A 16,640-nucleotide genomic window follows, 5' to 3' on the forward strand; every position below is an offset into this window, starting at 1 on the left:
AAATTTCGCGTGATCAGGCTGTCGCTCTGTTCACCCAATGGCCGCGATTTGCGCGAATATACGTGTCTTGTAGGTGATCAGATAGGCAGGTCCACACTGTCAGCTCGACACTCGTGGCCAGGTAGAAACCGAGACAGTAAATACTAGAAAGCAGTTGTAGAATTATCATAAGTGCCCAATACTTGAGCAATTATAGGACTATTGTCGAAGTATATCGAAAATCCCCTGGTTACAAACCCAAGGTTCCTTCGACGTATGCTTTGACAAATTTACTCGATCTGATAACTTAACCCCAAGCATTGTTTTCTACCAAGCAGTTTTGTAAATAAATTAGATAATTGCCTGAGATAAAAGCAAAATTGAACCCTCAGCCCCGAGGCATATGATTTATGTTTAGAAATCGCTCTTCTTCATCTACGTATGATGTGATATCAAATCAGTTTGCAGCGGTTTATGGCCGGCATATGAGACAAATTAGCCTTTCCAGTCTCTTTAAATCCACGGATAAAATCACTTAGTCCACGTAACCATGTGACGATTATTGGAAGGCTATAATCCGCCGACTTTAACCTCGTTTTAAACATCCTATTCACCGATGACGGTTTTGGCATTACGTTCATCCGAGGCCACTAAAAATCGCTTGCCCTTGACCTAGGAGATTTTAGCTTCGACTTCGGTTGCGGAGTTTGTCTGGGACGACTAATTGCTGAAACATCTGTTTTTATGATGATCGTGCATTCGCTGGCCGTATTCGACATCAGAAAACCCTATTGGAGAAAACGACACGGAGATCAAGCCTACCATCAATTTCACGCTAGGTATTTTGGGCCGTTCTGTTTCTTTCAAGGCTGCAATTGCCCCCTGAAGCCACGAGCACGAAAAACTCATTGTCGATTTCGGAAAGCCTATCCCTTTGAAAAAGGGGATTCTGCTGTTCTTGATGCGCGGATGGGGTGTCCATTTCTAAAATGCCGCCATCTGGGAAATTTCAATAGTTTATCCTGGTAGGCTAAACTAAATGATTTGCAGATTGCTTCTACTGTATTCTGGGGGATCATCTCAACGGAAGGCTCGCTTGAAGGTGTTCAATAGATCCAAATTCGGTAATCACCACGTGATCCACCGATAAGCGGTGCCGCAATGGGCTTAGGGCGGGGCCGCCTCTTTTTTTTACGAAAAGTTCGAGATCGACTCATAGCGGGGTTTCCCTTAAGTCAATCTTGAGAGGCATCTGAGCCATTCCTCCTCCTTTCTCAGGGAGGCTTGGTACATACCCACTTCATCGTTTTTTCACGATGACTTCTACCGATTCCTACTTGGCCATCCCGGGCTCGGTGGCGTTCTCTCGTTCGCGAGGACATGCCATTGCTGCCAGCTTGGGAGTCAAGGATGTCCGGGCTCAATTCATTCACTACGTTCACCTTTCTCAGCCTCTGGATGAGCCCCAGCGTGTCGTGCTGGAGCAACTGCTGCGATACGGCGACATCACCGACGTTCCCCCCACCTTCACCTCCGACGACGGCCAATTCGATACCTTCTACGTCTTCCCTCGCACCGGAACTATCTCGCCATGGAGCTCCCAGGCCACCGGTATCTCGCACGTCTGCGGCCTCCGCCAGTTCGTGAAGCGTATTGAGCGCGGTATGAAGGTCTCATGCCTTCGCAACGATACCGAGGACTACAAGACTGGATATTTGGACACGCTGCACGATCGCATGACGCAGATCATTAGCAAGGATGAGCCCGAGCTGAGCCAGATGTTCTCTGAGCACGCTCCTCAGCCCCTCAAGACCATTTCGCTCCAGGGTGGGAGCAAGTCTCCCAAGGAGGTTCTCCAGGAGGCCAACAAGGAATTGGGTCTCGCTCTGGATGAATCGGAGATCGATTATCTTGCCGAGGCCTATGGTCCGAACGGCACAATTGCTCGCGATCCGACCGACGTCGAGCTTTTCATGTTCGCCCAGGTGAACTCGGAGCACTGTCGCCACAAGCAGTTCAACGCCTCGTGGGTCATCGATGGCAAGCCCATGCCCAACAGCCTGTTCGCTATGATTCGTAACACTCACAAGAAGAACCCGGAATACACTGTCAGTGCCTACAGTGATAACGCTGCTGTGCTCGAGGGTTCCGAGGCCGCCTTTTGGGCCCCTGACACCACCACCGGAGAATGGTCGCATACAAAGGAACTCGTTCACTTTTTGGCCAAGGTCGAAACTCACAACCACCCTACTGCGGTCTCTCCCTATCCGGGAGCCGCCACCGGATCTGGTGGTGAGATCCGTGATGAGGGCGCCGTCGGTCGTGGCTCTCGCCCCAAGGCTGGTTTGGCTGGATACTGTGTGTCCGACCTTTTGATTCCCGGGCTCCGTCAGCCCTGGGAGCTTGATGTAGGCAGACCCAACCACATCGCCAGCAGTCTGGATATCATGCTGGAGGCCCCTATCGGCAGTGCTGCGTTCAACAACGAGTTCGGTCGTCCCTGCACAGCTGGTTACTTCCGTACCCTCCTGACCGAGATTGACATCGGTAACGGTCAGAAGGAGCTGCGAGGCTACCACAAGCCTATCATGATTGCTGGCGGCGTCGGTACCGTCCGTCCCCAGCACGCTCTGAAGAACCCTGACGTTGTTAAGCCTGGTTCCTACCTTGTTGTTCTCGGTGGCCCTGCCATGCTTATCGGTCTTGGAGGTGGTGCTGCTTCTAGTATCGCATCGGGTGAAGGATCTGCGGATCTCGACTTCGCTAGTGTCCAGAGAGGCAACGCCGAAGTTCAGCGCAGAGCCCAGGAGGTCATCAATGCTTGTGTCTCCATGGGCGACAACAATCCCATCAAGTTCATCCACGACGTTGGTGCTGGTGGTCTGTCCAACGCTCTTCCCGAGCTGATTCACGACTCGGGTCTGGGCGCTAAATTCGAGCTGCGCGAGATTGACAGCGCCGATCGAAGCATGAGCCCCATGCAGATCTGGTGCTGTGAAGCGCAGGAGCGGTATGTCCTTGCCGTTGGTGAGGACGGTATGAACAAATTCACAGCCATTGCTCAGCGTGAGCGCTGCGGTTTCTCAGTTGTTGGCCGCGGAGGTGGCACTTCCGAGGAGGAGAAGCGTCTTATCCTGCTCGACCGAGAGTCCAAGGAGTACCCGGCCCCCATTGATCTGCCTCTGTCTGTGCTGTTTGGCAAGACGCCGCGCATGACCCGGACCGTGGACTCGCGCAAGTTGACTCTGCCTGCCGTGGACTCTAGCCTCGCCAGGTACCTTCCGTCGCTTACTTCAAAGGTGGAGCTTGTTAGCGAGGCCGTCAACCGTGTCTTGTCTCTGCCTGCGGTCGGCTCCAAGTCTTTCCTGATCACAATTGGTGATCGTACTGTCGGTGGTCTCACTGCTCGTGATCAGATGGTTGGCAAGTGGCAGACCCCCGTTGCCGATGTTTCCGTTACTGCCACGTCGCTGCTCCAAGGCGTAAAGACCGGTGAGGCTATGGCGATGGGTGAGAAGCCTACCCTGGCCCTGATCTCCGCCGGTGCCTCTGCCCGTATGGCCGTCGCTGAGTCTCTGATGAACATTGCTGCTTCTGACTTAGTGGACCGCCTCAGCCGCGTGAAACTGTCTGCTAACTGGATGTCGGCTGGCAGCCACCCTGGTGAGGGTGCTGCTATCTACGAGGCTGTTGAGGCCATTGGTCTCGACCTGTGCCCCAAGCTTGGTATCAGCATTCCGGTCGGAAAGGACTCCATGTCCATGAAGATGAAGTGGAAGGACGAGGCTTCGAATGAGGCTAAGGAGGTTACTGCGCCCATGTCGCTTGTCGTCTCCGCCTTCGCCCCGGTCAGTGACTTCCGCAAGACCTGGACTCCCGCTCTCCGTAACCTCGAGGATGTTGGAGAGACTGTCCTCATGTTTGTCGATCTTTCGTTCGGCCGCAAGTCCCTTGGTGGATCTGCCCTCGCTCAGGTCTTTAACGAGGTTGGCGCTGAGTGCCCTGATATCCACGACATTGACCTCTTCCGCGACTTCTTTGACGCCACCCAACAGCTGCAGGAATCTGGCATCGTTCTGGCCTACCACGACCGCTCCGACGGTGGTCTGCTGACCACTCTTGCTGAGATGATGTTTGCCGGTCGCTGCGGTGTGGAGATCATGCTCGACAATATCTGCTCTTCCTTCCACACCCAGGATGTCATTGAGTCTCTCTTCAATGAGGAGCTGGGTGCTGTCTTCCAGGTCCGTAAGGAGGACGAGATTCACTTCCGCTCCTGCTTCGCCACCTGCGGGCCTCCCCCTGGCCTGATCCACAAAATTGGCCGTGTCTCCGAGAAGTCCAAGCAGAACCTCACCATCTACCACAAGGCCTCCCTGGTGTACCGCAACACCCGATCCAACCTCCAGCAGACTTGGTCCAAGACCTCCTACCACATACAGAAGCTCCGTGACAACGCTGAGTGCGCGGAGCAGGAGTTTGCCAACCTTCTCGACAACGCCAACCCTGGTCTGTCGTGGAACCCTACCTTCGAACCCAAGGACCGTGGCCTGCCCTTCCTGGCCAGCCTTTCCCAGTACTCTCCCTTCGCGAACAAGCCCCGTGTCGCCATTCTGCGTGAGCAAGGTGTCAACAGTCAAGCCGAGATGGCCTTTGCCTTTAACACCGCCGGCTTCTCCGCCGTCGATGTCCACATGACCGACATCATCTCGGGCCGTGTCTCCCTGGCCAGCTTTGCCGGTCTGGCCGCCTGCGGTGGTTTCTCCTACGGTGACGTTTTGGGTGCCGGCCAAGGCTGGGCCAAGTCTGTTCTGCTGCACGAAAACACCCGCAAGGAGTTCCAGAGCTTCTTCGAGCGCCCCGACACCTTCGCTCTGGGTGTCTGCAACGGTTGTCAGTTCTTGTCTCGTGTCAAGGAGCTGATCCCCGGCGCCCGCAGCTGGCCCAGCTTCGAGCGCAACACCAGCGAGCAGTACGAAGGCCGTGTGGCCATGGTCCGCATTTCTGACCCCGACCCTTCGCGTCCCAGCGTCTTCTTCCACGGCATGGACGGCTCTTCGTTCCCCATTGCCGTTGCCCACGGTGAGGGCCGTGCCTCCTTCGCCGGCAACCCGTCCATGACTGCCAATGACTTCGTTCGCGAGGGTCTTGCCCCCGTCCGCTACGTCGATAACGCCACCCTCAAGCCGACCATGACCTACCCCTTCAACCCCAACGGCAGTCCTGAGGGTATCGCTGGTGTGCGCAGCCCCGACGGCCGTGTCCTGGCTATCATGCCTCACCCCGAGCGTACCATCATGAACGGCATTGCCAGCTACCTGCCACCCAACGCCGAGGAATGGGGCGACATTGGTCCCTGGGGCCGGATCTTCTTCAGCGCCAGACGCTGGGTCGGTTAGGGAGACAAGCGAATTGGATTCTTGTTCAATATTTGCCCTGTCATTTCTGTCTATATTTTCACTTTGATTCAACGCTGTTTTGGAGTGCAAAGGGTTTCCTCCGTCGCGTCGAAAAATAATTACGAAACAAGAAATTTACCCGAGGCCTATTCATATTCAAGTTATTGTGAGTGCACACCGTGAAAGATACTAAAGATATACCAAAATACAAGCCAGATTTTTATGTTTATTTCGATTTTGATGTACAGTCATGGGGCGCGTATTCTCCATAGATCGTAAGGGCATGAAAAAATATCAAGGGCAAGATCATGCCCGATGATCAGCAAAGCCAGAGATATCTAAAGGTGCTGGAATATCCATCACGGCTTGAGCCAGCCTTTCCTCCACTCCAATCGATCCGCCAAAATATTCCAGCTGGGGAGTCCATCGGCCCGCGCTACGCCCTTCAATCCATCCGCGACGAAGCTGGTAAGGTGGTCGAACTGGCGCTTGACATTTCGCATCTGGTGGTCGTAGGGCGATTCACGGAACGAAATGGTCAAAGTCTGCTCGTGGATATCATCTTCTTCATCCGAGTCGGAGTCAAAGCCATCTTCGCGTGATGTGTTCATCCGACCATCCTGATCCTCCTCCGACACTCGTGCAATCTGCAGATCTGCAAAATGGATGCAGAGATCCAAGATATTGATGACTGCCTCGTGAATTGGAGCAAGGTTCTCAGATAAGAGGCATTGGTCTTCCAGTGAGGATATGTAGGACTGGTGGGCGGCTATCATGGCATCAACGTCTTCCGCACTGGAGAGCGCCATGCGTAGGCATTGATATGCGGTGGAGATGACAAGGTATGTAAGGTGGGAGTAGAGAAAGTCAAGGAACCAAAGGAAGTTGTGATGCAGAGCGTGGACAAGAGTATCGTCATCTTGAGCGTCTGTGACCGGGTTTCGTGCATCTCTAATGCGCTCCCGCACAATGACATACTTTGCACGTCGTATCTGCATGAGGAAGGTGGAAATGCGCCGGTAAGATTGGATGGCGTCTCGGGTAATGATGTTTGCGACAGGCCACGGAAGAATGTAATCTATTGAGATTGTTTCGAGGACCCTCACGGTTCGGTTTTGAGGGCTGGAAGCTGAAGAGCCTGCTGATCGCACGGCCAGCCTTGATAGGTCAATGGCAGGCATGACAGTAAATGCCGATCTTGTCACTTCGGTAATTAGAAACTTGTCGTCCCAGGAGCGACCTCGGTCCATCAGCTCGAAGATCTTTGCATCGATCGTACCAAGAATGCTTGAATCTTTTCCTAGGTAGACGTGTTGCAAGGCATCGAGAGATATCCACAAACCGCATTGTTCGTCGAGCTCTTTGCGTAATAGCCCAGAGCTGAGTGAATGGTTTGCATCTACCAGTTTATCAAATGCGGTCTCGACAAGCACGGAGAACGGAAGCGAAAATGAAGAGGGTCCGTTTGGGGGATAAATTTCATCGAAAATCGCGTCAGAGCTTTCGGTCTCTGAAAGGTCTGGTAGTGCGTTCAAATGATGCAAGAAAACCATGCTTTTGCCAGTCGTAAACACCTTTTGCACTCCGGGTTCCAAGAATTGAGGGATTTTCTGTCGTCTGCTGCCCTCGTCCAGCACGAACCAGTTGTGCCAGAGGGTACGTAGTTCCCCGTTCTCCTGGTTGACCCGCACGAAGAATGCGCTGTCTTTGGAATCAACCTTTCCAGTCTTCATCCAGAACTGTATTGATCTTGTATATGTTTTGAAGCAGGAAAAGAATAGTGTTGCAAGGCTTCGGGATGCACTCTCATCGCCAAGAGCTTCAGCCATGCAGACCAAACTATACAATAGATCAAGGCAGAGCATCGGCTGAGTCGTCGATGTTTGGCCCAGCTTGGAGATCAGCTCTGATAGCATCTCGAGATTGCGAGAAAATCGGCGAACATCATCGAACAATTGGAGCAAGCTGACTGTAGAACCAGGAGAAAGGCATTTGCATTGGATTTGAGACAGAGTCCGATCAAACTCACGCAAACACTCCTCGATGCCACGGCAGAAGGTCTGCAGATAGGGAATGGTCTGTGGTATCTGTGTGAAGCGCCGGGCAGTATCTATTTTGGCTCCAATCTCGGCGAAAGATCGCAGTAATGATGAAACACTCTTGCTGGAGGAATACGCAAGAGTATAGGTGCGATCCACTTCAATATCGTGGTTCAGGCGCCAGAAGATGGACGTCGGTAAGCCTTGCAGCATGAATATTGTCTCTCTGGCAAACTGTAATTCTGTAATAATGCGAGATGCATCTTCTTTTTCCCGTGTGACTTTTGGATGGTTCTCTGGTTTCCAAAACTGGGCCTTTTCTACAGAGGCAATGAGATCTTCGTCGTCGGCGGACACAAAGACTTCGTCTGGAATGACGTATTCCTTTTCTGGAGAGCCGGGAATCACTGGTAAAAATTTAGAGGGCAATAGATCATCACCATCTGAGATTGACACAAAGTCATCTTCCGAAGAGTCGGCCGCAAAGTCCACCTCCTCCCAGATGTCTTCACTGCTGTAGGCGGTTCCCTGAGCATTGAGGTCAGACCACAAGAGCGATTGTTCTTCTGTGGGTGCATCACAAGGATCCGGGAGTCGATCGAGGTTAGATAATTGATCCGGGCGATCTGAAAGCTGCAAAAGCAGACTCAGAATCTCCGGATGCCATGTGTCGCGGTAGCCCTCTAGTTCTTTGAGGCGAATGCTCAGAGCATTGGCCAGCTCATCTCGATTGAGGACTTGGAACTTCTCTTGAAGACCTTCCAGCTTGCGCGCTACGGCGAACTGGTTGGTACGTCCATGAGTACCAGTGCGTAGAGCGCCCTCTACGCGTCGGCGGAGATTCTGGACGCGCGGAAACTGCTAGTCGGGATCAACACTTGGTCACGGAGATAGACACAAAGACACAAAACTCACTTTCTGGTCAGCCGGGACCTTGGCCAGCACTGTAATGAGCTCATCGGTCAAGGAGCTCAAGGCCAGAGCCATGATCGACAATGCCGTGGAGTTGAAGCTGCGAAGGCTGCGCGGAAGCCAACTGGACGCACGGGCGCTAATCCACAGGGGGTAAAGGCGGGAGGCGCCTTATATCGCGGTCTCGGCGCATCTGGCTTTATCCCCCTTTCACCTCCCTCCACCATGGCGATCGCCCGTCCAATTCGCATGCTCGGTGCTGCATGCATCCTACTCTGTTTGTTCTTGGTCTTTCAGATGCGCCAGGATTCTCCCAGATCCACCTCCAAACTCGTCCATGGCATGACCAAAGACCCTCTTCTAGACCGTGTGTTTGCCACCATCCATGACATCCGCCTCAACTAACATCCTTCAGCAACCGGTGAACCGGAAGGCGAATTATGGCGAGCCGAAGATCACGATTACTCCCCCGATAGCGAAAAGACCGCTCGCACCAATGCCGCCATTATCTCCCTTGTGCGGAATGAGGAACTTGGCGACTTGATTCACACCATGCAGGATCTCGAGCGCACTTGGAACCACAAGTTCAACTATCCCTACATCTTCTTCAATGACCAGCCCTTCTCCGAAGAATTCAAACGTCAGACTCAGGCGATCACCAAGGCCAAGTGTCAATACGGTGCGCTCACCCTTAGTTTTGCTCCTTGATTTTCGGGCTAACTTTTTTTTCTTGCTTCACAGAACTGGTCCCCGAGGCACACTGGGGTGTTCCCGACTGGATCAACATGGATCTTTTCCGGGTATCAGCCCAAATGCTTGAGGAAGAAAACATCCAGTACGCTTCGAAGATCTCCTATCATCAGATGTGCCGGTGGAACAGCGGCATGTTCTACAAGCACCCCGCGCTCGAGAAGTACCGTTACTATTGGCGCATCGAGCCCAAGGTTCAATTCTTCTGCAATGTCGACTACGATGTATTCCGCTACATGGAGGACCGAAACAAGACCTACGGCTTCACCATCAACCTTTACGACGCCCCGCAAACCATCAAGACCCTTTGGCCCGAGACTCGCAAGTTCCTGGCTGCGAACCCGTCGTATCTGAGCGAGAACAACATGTGGGAATGGATCACGGATGATCAGGCGCGCCCCGAGCACACCAAGGGTGGCAGCGGATACTCCACCTGCCACTTCTGGTCCAACTTTGAGATTGGCGATATGGACTTCTTCCGCGGTGAGAAGTACGAGGCCTACTTCCAGCACCTGGATCGTGCCGGTGGCTTCTTCTACGAACGCTGGGGTGATGCGCCCGTCCACTCTCTCGGCGTTGGCCTCTTCGCGGATTCCAACAACGTGCACTGGTACGTCTATAACCCCCTCCTAACATGCATTCAAATATAGGTTTGCTAACCTTTGTTCCAGGTTCCGCGACATTGGCTACAACCACATCCCCTACTACAACTGCCCGAACTCCCCCAAGTGTTCCGGCTGTACCCCGGGCAAGTTCTTCGCCGGCGCAGACTTCCTGGCCAAGGAGGACTGCCGCCCAACGTACTTCAAGTACGTCGGAACACACTGAGCGATAGACCGAACTTGACGGCCATGTCGCTTCATGAACTCTTTGCATCATCTCTCGCATACCCGATGAGTATATTCCTGGCAACTCGGTGGCTCGGTACCTGGCGTTTTGAGCGGACTCATACCTCTTGATGGTTTCTGTTGTGTTCTGTCCCCTTTTAATTCCCTTCTCATAAAATACGTTCCTGGCCGTGGCAGCCCCTTGGGCAAACTCCTTTGGGGTAGCTGCGGGTCTAGCTTTCTGTGTACTTATATTGATCGCACATTACCAATTTCTTTGGGTGTTTATCTTGCGTTTTCCTGTCTCTTTGCTGGGCCCAGTGGGTCTCCATTCGTGTTTCAGATGACGGTATGCCGAACACGTTCTTGCTCGGGCAGTGCGCAATATAAAACAAATTATAGCAACTTTAAAACCAGCAAAATCGGAGCAGACAGATTGCAAACGGATGTTATATTCAAGGTACGAGGCAAAGGGCAAGCGCTGGACAAGAGAGGAAGATAGATTAAGCACCAATCAAGGTACAAACGACCTTTTTCCAAAATAGCGGCAGCACTAACAACACAGGAGATCTCTAAAGTATGTATACAGCTTTCTCTTCTACCCGATCTGCTCCCGACCAAGAAGGAAACGCGTGGGCCATTGGCGACATGTGGGGGTTTGGGTAACCGGAGAGAAAATTGATGGAAGAAAGAACAAGGGCAACGCGAATTTACTCCTCCTGGGGGTAGAGCTCTTCCCGGAGAGCAACGCCCAACTCCTGGCGCAGACCCTCGAGCTGCTCAAGGTATTGCTTGTACTGGTCCTGGTTCTCGACCTTGGCCTTGATGCCTGTAGAATGCGATATGTTAGTCATCGGCTCCAAAATTATGTGGTCGGTTACGTTGGAAGCATTGCGTACCCTCGAAAACACGGACGGCAGTGGGGAAGTCGTTGACGCGGCGGGCGGCCTTCAGGGCGGCGCTGAGAACCTCGATGGAGGGGACCAGATCGTAGGCGAAGCAGTTGTTCAGGTTGCGCTATATTAGAAACCAATCAGCTGGTTTTCACTGGCATTGCGAGGCGGGTGGTGGAAAGGTTGTTGAAATGGGATATCGCATCGGGAGCCGGCTCTCCGGATTGGAGGTATCGGGTCTTACCTGGAGCTCGAAGACATCCTGCACACCCTCGAATTCCTTCTCGAATCTGTACTCGGGACACACAGTCAGTAAATTCAATCTCAATTGAGCCTAGATAATGATAGGCACAGGGCCCGGGAAGCGCCTGGCCGCGCAAAGCCCTGGGCCGCGTCCCCTCTTCCGAGATCTGCCGAAGCCAATGGGTGATGTAGATGATCGTACCGGGAAGTGAACTCCTCGTATGTCTCGTCCTCGTGGCCGGAGAGGAACTTAGAGGTGGTGCCGAAGGTGCGGGCGCGGGCAGCCAGAGTCACTGGGGTCTGCACCCGGGACCGGACGATGGGAGCTCGGACGAAGCTGGTAGGGCGAACGGCGCGCGTCGCGACACGGAAGATGGATAGGGACGACATGTCGGCAGCGGAGTGCTGAGACCCGGGGTCAATGGATTGGGTGGTGAGGGGAGAAGTGGATGGGAGGAAGGGAGGAGGACGAAGTGTCGTGTTTGCCGGCTGGATTTTGCGGGTGGTGTGGTGTTGGTGCCTTGTGGCCTGACCGTCGGGAGCTGAGTCATCTCCCGATGTGGCCCGTCTGATCTCAAACGCGTGCGGCTGATTGGCTGATGAGGCCCCAAGTACGCATCATGCTGATAAGTCGGGGCAGAATGGCATTCAACGGGCTACTTGTACCCGTTAAGTTGCGCTAGTGAAGTTGCTGAGACTTGGTTTTATGCTAGCACCGTTTTATCTAGTTATGACCAGATTTCAACAAGTATAGCTTTCGACAAGTCGTCCAATGACGTGAGGGTCAATATATATTTGCAATCAAGTCTATACATTGACGATGATTTTAGAGTTAAAACTCGCCCAATTTTAAATCAAGATAATAGGTACCGAGGACTTCATTTGGCCAAAGCGCAAGCTCCAGGGGCCTTGTTTATGATCGATCGTATGTACGAAAAGTGGCGATTTATAGATGCACAGTCGCGGACAGATGCACGGCGGAGGTATCGAGACCGACGGGGAATAATCACATTCCCCGGCTTAAGAGGTTCAAGTGCAAACTGGATATTCACCTTTCCCCACGAGTGTGTAATTGATACTTTTACCAAAATACTAAAATACAGGGATGCCATTCGGGGCAACCGCTGTCCACGCCCAGTTGACCAACGCACCAACGGTATGAAAATGTATACCCCGGACAATAAACAGTAGACCACACATAGCACGGCCAATCTCCTAATGTGGAGCCCGACTTAAACTACGCCATTCATAGTTCAGCTCTAGCGCATGAATGGCAGGAGGCGGTATGACAGCCTCGGCTACTTGAATGTGAGAGAAGGTTGTGTGTGGATGGTACCCCCCCCATCACCGTGGCATCCATCTGCAACCTTAGCCTCGTTCATGAATAAGAGCAAAATAGACGGTTAACCCCCAATTCCATGTCCGAAGAAGCATGGAAATGTCTGGCACGTCATAAAAGAAGGGGTCGATATAGACCTGAGATTGGCTTACTGAAAACAGCCATGCAGGTAGCGTTAGATGATGCGCATGTGAAAGTTCGGGTACCTGAGCTACCAAATATCACACCAGCGTAGAGAAACGGGATCAACTCGAGACGGAGAATGCTCTATGGAACTACCGTACCTAAGAATCCCAACCAAATCAAACTTGAACAAGGTGTTATGCACCGATAACCTCGGAAGCCACGGCTGGGGATTTTCTTACGCACCCCCTTTTACGGCCGCGCTAGTCCTTTTTGGGCGACCCAACGCGCCGCAAAAAAGTAACGCTGTTCACTACTCTTCTTCCTCCCTGACCTTCTTCTTTCCCCCATCGTCGGTCCTTTCCATTCCCTTCTTCCCTTCATCTGGCTTACGCTGCCCTGACTGCGCGCGCGCGCCCTGAGTCTCTGCAGTAGCCCAATCGGCTTGGTTTTAATTTTTTTTCTTACGTGACTTCCGACTCTCGTCTACCCCATCCGAACCACCCCGTTCACCATGGCCGAATTCCTTCAGAATGTGCCTCTCCCCACCCTGGACCGGCCCTTTGGCGTCCACCTGTGGCCCCTGTTCGATAAGGCCTACGAGCAGGTCATGGGTTATCCCGCCAGCAAGTTCAAGTTCGCCGAGGGCGTGACCCCCATGTCCACCTTCAAGGAGACCGCGACCATGCTGGTCACCTACTACATTGTCATCTTCGGTGGTCGTGAGGTCATGAAGAAGTTGCCCGCCTTCAAGCTGAACACTCTGTTCATGATCCACAACTTTGTCTTGACCGCCATCAGCGCCATCCTCTTGGCCCTGTTCATCGAGCAGCTCCTGCCCACCCTCGTTCGCAACGGCGTTTTCTACACCATCTGCGACCATCGCGGTGGATGGACTCAGCCCCTCATCATCCTCTACTACGTAAGTTGCGTCTAGTGTGCGAGCATTGACCGATTCGACGCGACTAACTTCCCATTAGCTGAACTACATCAACAAGTACGTTGAGCTGCTCGACACCGTCTTCCTCGTCCTCAAGAAGAAGCCGTTGACCTTCCTCCACACCTACCACCACGGTGCCACCGCCCTCCTGTGCTACACCCAGCTCATCGGTCTGACCGCGGTGCAATGGGTTCCCATCACCATCAACCTGCTTGTCCACGTCGTCATGTACTGGTACTACTTCCAGAGTGCCCGTGGCATCCGCATTTGGTGGAAGAAGTACATCACCATGCTGCAGATTGTGCAATTCGTCATTGATTTGGGTAAGTGCTGAAACTGGAGAGGTTTGATTTGCGATACTAACATGCACGAATAGGCTTCATCTACTTCGCCTCGTACACCTACTTCTCGTCCTCCTACTTCCCCTGGGCCCCTAACATGGGCCAGTGTGCCGGTGAGGAGTTTGCCGCCTTCGCTGGTATTGGGATCATCACCTCGTACCTGCTCCTGTTCATCTCCTTCTACATTGCCACCTACAAGAAGGAGACCAAGGTTGGCCGCCCTCGCCGCAACACCGGCAAGAAGTCCTTGATCGACATGAAGAACTTCGAGGTTCCTTCCCCCCATGCCAACGGCAAGGCCTCCAACGGTGCCGCGACCACCGGCCGCTCCAACGGCCCCGTCACTCGCTCCCGCAAGGCGTAAATCAATCCCTAGGGATTGTCTGTTGGATTCCGAAGCGCGCGTAGGGAGGCGAAATTACGCAAGAGGAAAGCGTTGTGCAATCATCGTGAGATGACAAACGAATTTTCCGAAAATTCTTCGAACATATTGCAGCATGAAACACGGGGAGCACGAGCCGGGAGGGCGTTGGCTGCTCTATGGTGATTCGCTTTATAGCCTTTTAATGAATGACCCCTTCATGATGCCAGACACGTTTCGATTCGACTCGTCTGGAGGTGCAGGCATATCCCCAGGTTAGAGGAATGATGGGGGTTGGGTTGGGAAGCGGGGCGAAAAGAAGTCCCGAGTGAGGCGATTTCTTTTCATCCGGGAGGGCTGTCGGTCCTCGTCCCGGTTGTATTCTATAATGTCATATTCTTCTGTTCATGTTTGTCGTTATGACCCCCGCCGGCCTGCTAGCGGCAGGCCTTTTGACCGCATCTCTTCACCATTATTGTTAGTAAAGTATTTTATAGAAGCATACATGTTTAATATAATCAATTGACCATGTGAGTTGAGTTCCTCGCAGCGTGTAAGGTAGTCGATGGTCGAGTTTGTGAGAGCAAGGCATGGTCTTTGCATTGTTCCGGTCAGCCTCGTTGGTTATGCGGTGCCAATGAATACTTGCATGGGAATTCGGTAGTGTTCTGCATATGCCATTAGTAGTCCCAACACACGACAGGTCAATGTAGATAGATATGAAGGCCCATAACCGGGCGACAAGACAACATGCAACTCGATCTACCATCCGGTTGCCTCGCGGTCATCTTCAGCATCAACAAACAACAAGAATGTAAACACAAATACACTTTGTGTTGATGGGGGAACCAAGATGTTCCTGAGCACCTCGATGTGCAGCATCACATCTACAGTATTGGACCCGCAGCAAATGCAGGAACTGAGCTGGGATGTAGATCCGTGCAGGAAGGCTTGTGCGACGGGGAGCAAACAACGCCGCGAAGTGATAGGTCGAGAGCAGATCATCGAGGATTCCGTTAAGAAATGAAGCATAATCAAGCTCACCAGCCATCTCGAAGACTCGGAGGCTGGTCATGCTTCTCCGACGCACGGCACAAACAGTATCAAGATCCAGCCACCGATGACCGAGAGGCCGAAAAACCCATAACGCAGAGTGTACGGAGTACGGAGTGCAGCCAATGTGCAATGACCGGTCGATTGACATCCCTGCGACCAGCCATCCACGTAACGTGGCCGGGAGATTTTCAATAGCGCGTCGTCTATGCATATTCAATAAAGCCAGATCATCGAGCATGGCAACTAGCAGACGGCTGTCACTCGGGAGTTTGGCCGATGCCTTGCGTATCAGCTATGCGCTATCAATCTAGAGATCGAATGCGCATGGCCGTGAGCTCTGCCCTCGGTCGGGTCATGAGCGGAAAAAGGCCGAGCAACAGTTGTCATTTCGACGGAGCAGAGCGTGGCGCCTGGCGTGGCATGTTGATAGCATGGTTCTCCTTATATGGACCGGCCGAGTTCCAAAAGCGAGCATGTCCCATGCTCAGCGCGCGCCATGCGCGGACGCTACTGTATATTCGACGCTTCGGCCGAAATGCGGCGCTTATGACATCGTCAGTCCCGCTCGGCGCCGCTGTCAGGAGCTTGTTTACCCGGTTCGTTGACGGGTTCGTGAGTTAGGAACGGAGGTCCTTGCCTGACGTGACGGCTCCAACAGCCTATTGGGGGATGTCCGCCATCGACTATTGGTTGCAGGAGATAGATGGCGTATATCCAGAAAATACAAAAAAAAAAAAGAAATCCTGAAACGATAGCGTGAGAAGGTTGCGCTAGTCGGAAGTTCAGTTCTGGAGAATTCGCCGACTTTGATCAGCCCATGCAAGGAGTTCCAGGTGAACCTTTGGAATAAAGTTGAGTACCGAAGAAATAATACCGAGGATCTAGCGTCTTCGTTAGGTATCTAACAAGCTGGCCATTAATATTTGCAAGGTTTGCAGTATGATCTGTAGATTGTATGTTCCAGGGACTGTGCCTCCATACCAGGGCACAGGAATCCGTAACCCTAGGGCCTCATCCCCCTCAGCAGGAGCTTGGAATTCTCCTGCAGCCCCCTCTCACATCAGATTACTTCGGCTACAGTGACCCCTCAAGACCCCTGATAACCCCTGAGGTCCCTGAAGGACCCTGAAGGACCCTGAATGTACGTATCTACTGTCTCTTTTGCATTTATGCGCAGACCCCCTAACCCGAATGGGGATCCTGTAGGAGGTTGCCCCTGGCATCGGCTAGCATCGTAGTGCGAACCGACCGTTCAAACCCTCGGTGCGAGCGAGCCGGCCGCAGGGATCCACCGAAGATTGTCAAGTTTCGAGTATCGACCCCAAGGAGTTCGTCGGCGTTTGAGTTATACGCGGACCCCACACATCTGGAGCGGCGCTAATTTGGCAACAATCCACTGGATTCCCGAATCGGCTGATTTGCACCTGGCCGAGTCCAC

General features: G+C 52.9%; 5 protein-coding genes across 5 annotated transcripts; 3 read left to right on the top strand and 2 right to left on the bottom strand.

Annotated features, from left to right (window-relative positions):
• Positions 1 to 1,295: 1,295 nt before the first annotated feature.
• On the top strand, positions 1,296 to 5,378 carry N7498_010896 (phosphoribosylformylglycinamidine synthase; the record flags this gene model as incomplete). Its single annotated transcript, XM_058457952.1, has 1 exon — positions 1,296 to 5,378. The coding sequence occupies one exon, from the start codon at positions 1,296 to 1,298 to the stop codon at positions 5,376 to 5,378; it is 4,083 nt and encodes a 1,360-aa protein (XP_058304851.1).
• Positions 5,379 to 5,737: 359 nt separating this feature from the next.
• On the bottom strand, positions 5,738 to 8,404 carry N7498_010897 (uncharacterized protein; the record flags this gene model as incomplete). The annotated part of the gene is made up of 2 exons (XM_058457953.1): positions 5,738 to 8,278; positions 8,333 to 8,404. 2 exons carry the CDS (start codon positions 8,402 to 8,404, stop codon positions 5,738 to 5,740), a joined length of 2,613 nt encoding a protein of 870 aa, XP_058304852.1.
• A 150-nt stretch (positions 8,405 to 8,554) lies between these two features.
• On the top strand, positions 8,555 to 10,144 carry N7498_010898 (glycosyltransferase family 15 protein; the record flags this gene model as incomplete). Its single annotated transcript, XM_058457954.1, has 4 exons — positions 8,555 to 8,696; positions 8,745 to 9,008; positions 9,071 to 9,689; positions 9,751 to 10,144. 4 exons carry the CDS (start codon positions 8,555 to 8,557, stop codon positions 9,905 to 9,907), a joined length of 1,182 nt encoding a protein of 393 aa, XP_058304853.1. The 3' UTR covers positions 9,908 to 10,144.
• A 201-nt stretch (positions 10,145 to 10,345) lies between these two features.
• On the bottom strand, positions 10,346 to 11,636 carry N7498_010899 (cytochrome c oxidase subunit VI; the record flags this gene model as incomplete). Its single annotated transcript, XM_058457955.1, has 4 exons — positions 10,346 to 10,735; positions 10,806 to 10,923; positions 11,044 to 11,089; positions 11,245 to 11,636. Coding segments are annotated over 4 exons (675 nt in total), but the record flags the coding sequence as incomplete, so codon positions are not given.
• Positions 11,637 to 13,018: 1,382 nt separating this feature from the next.
• On the top strand, positions 13,019 to 14,149 carry N7498_010900 (elongation of very long chain fatty acids protein; the record flags this gene model as incomplete). Its single annotated transcript, XM_058457956.1, has 3 exons — positions 13,019 to 13,426; positions 13,485 to 13,767; positions 13,821 to 14,149. 3 exons carry the CDS (start codon positions 13,019 to 13,021, stop codon positions 14,147 to 14,149), a joined length of 1,020 nt encoding a protein of 339 aa, XP_058304855.1.
• Between the last annotated feature and the right edge of the window lie 2,491 nt (positions 14,150 to 16,640).

This window comes from Penicillium cinerascens, assembly GCF_028974065.1.
Source record: "Penicillium cinerascens strain IBT 15544 chromosome Unknown scaffold_4_segment0_segment1, whole genome shotgun sequence".
NCBI classification, from domain to species: Eukaryota; Fungi; Ascomycota; class Eurotiomycetes; order Eurotiales; family Aspergillaceae; genus Penicillium; species Penicillium cinerascens.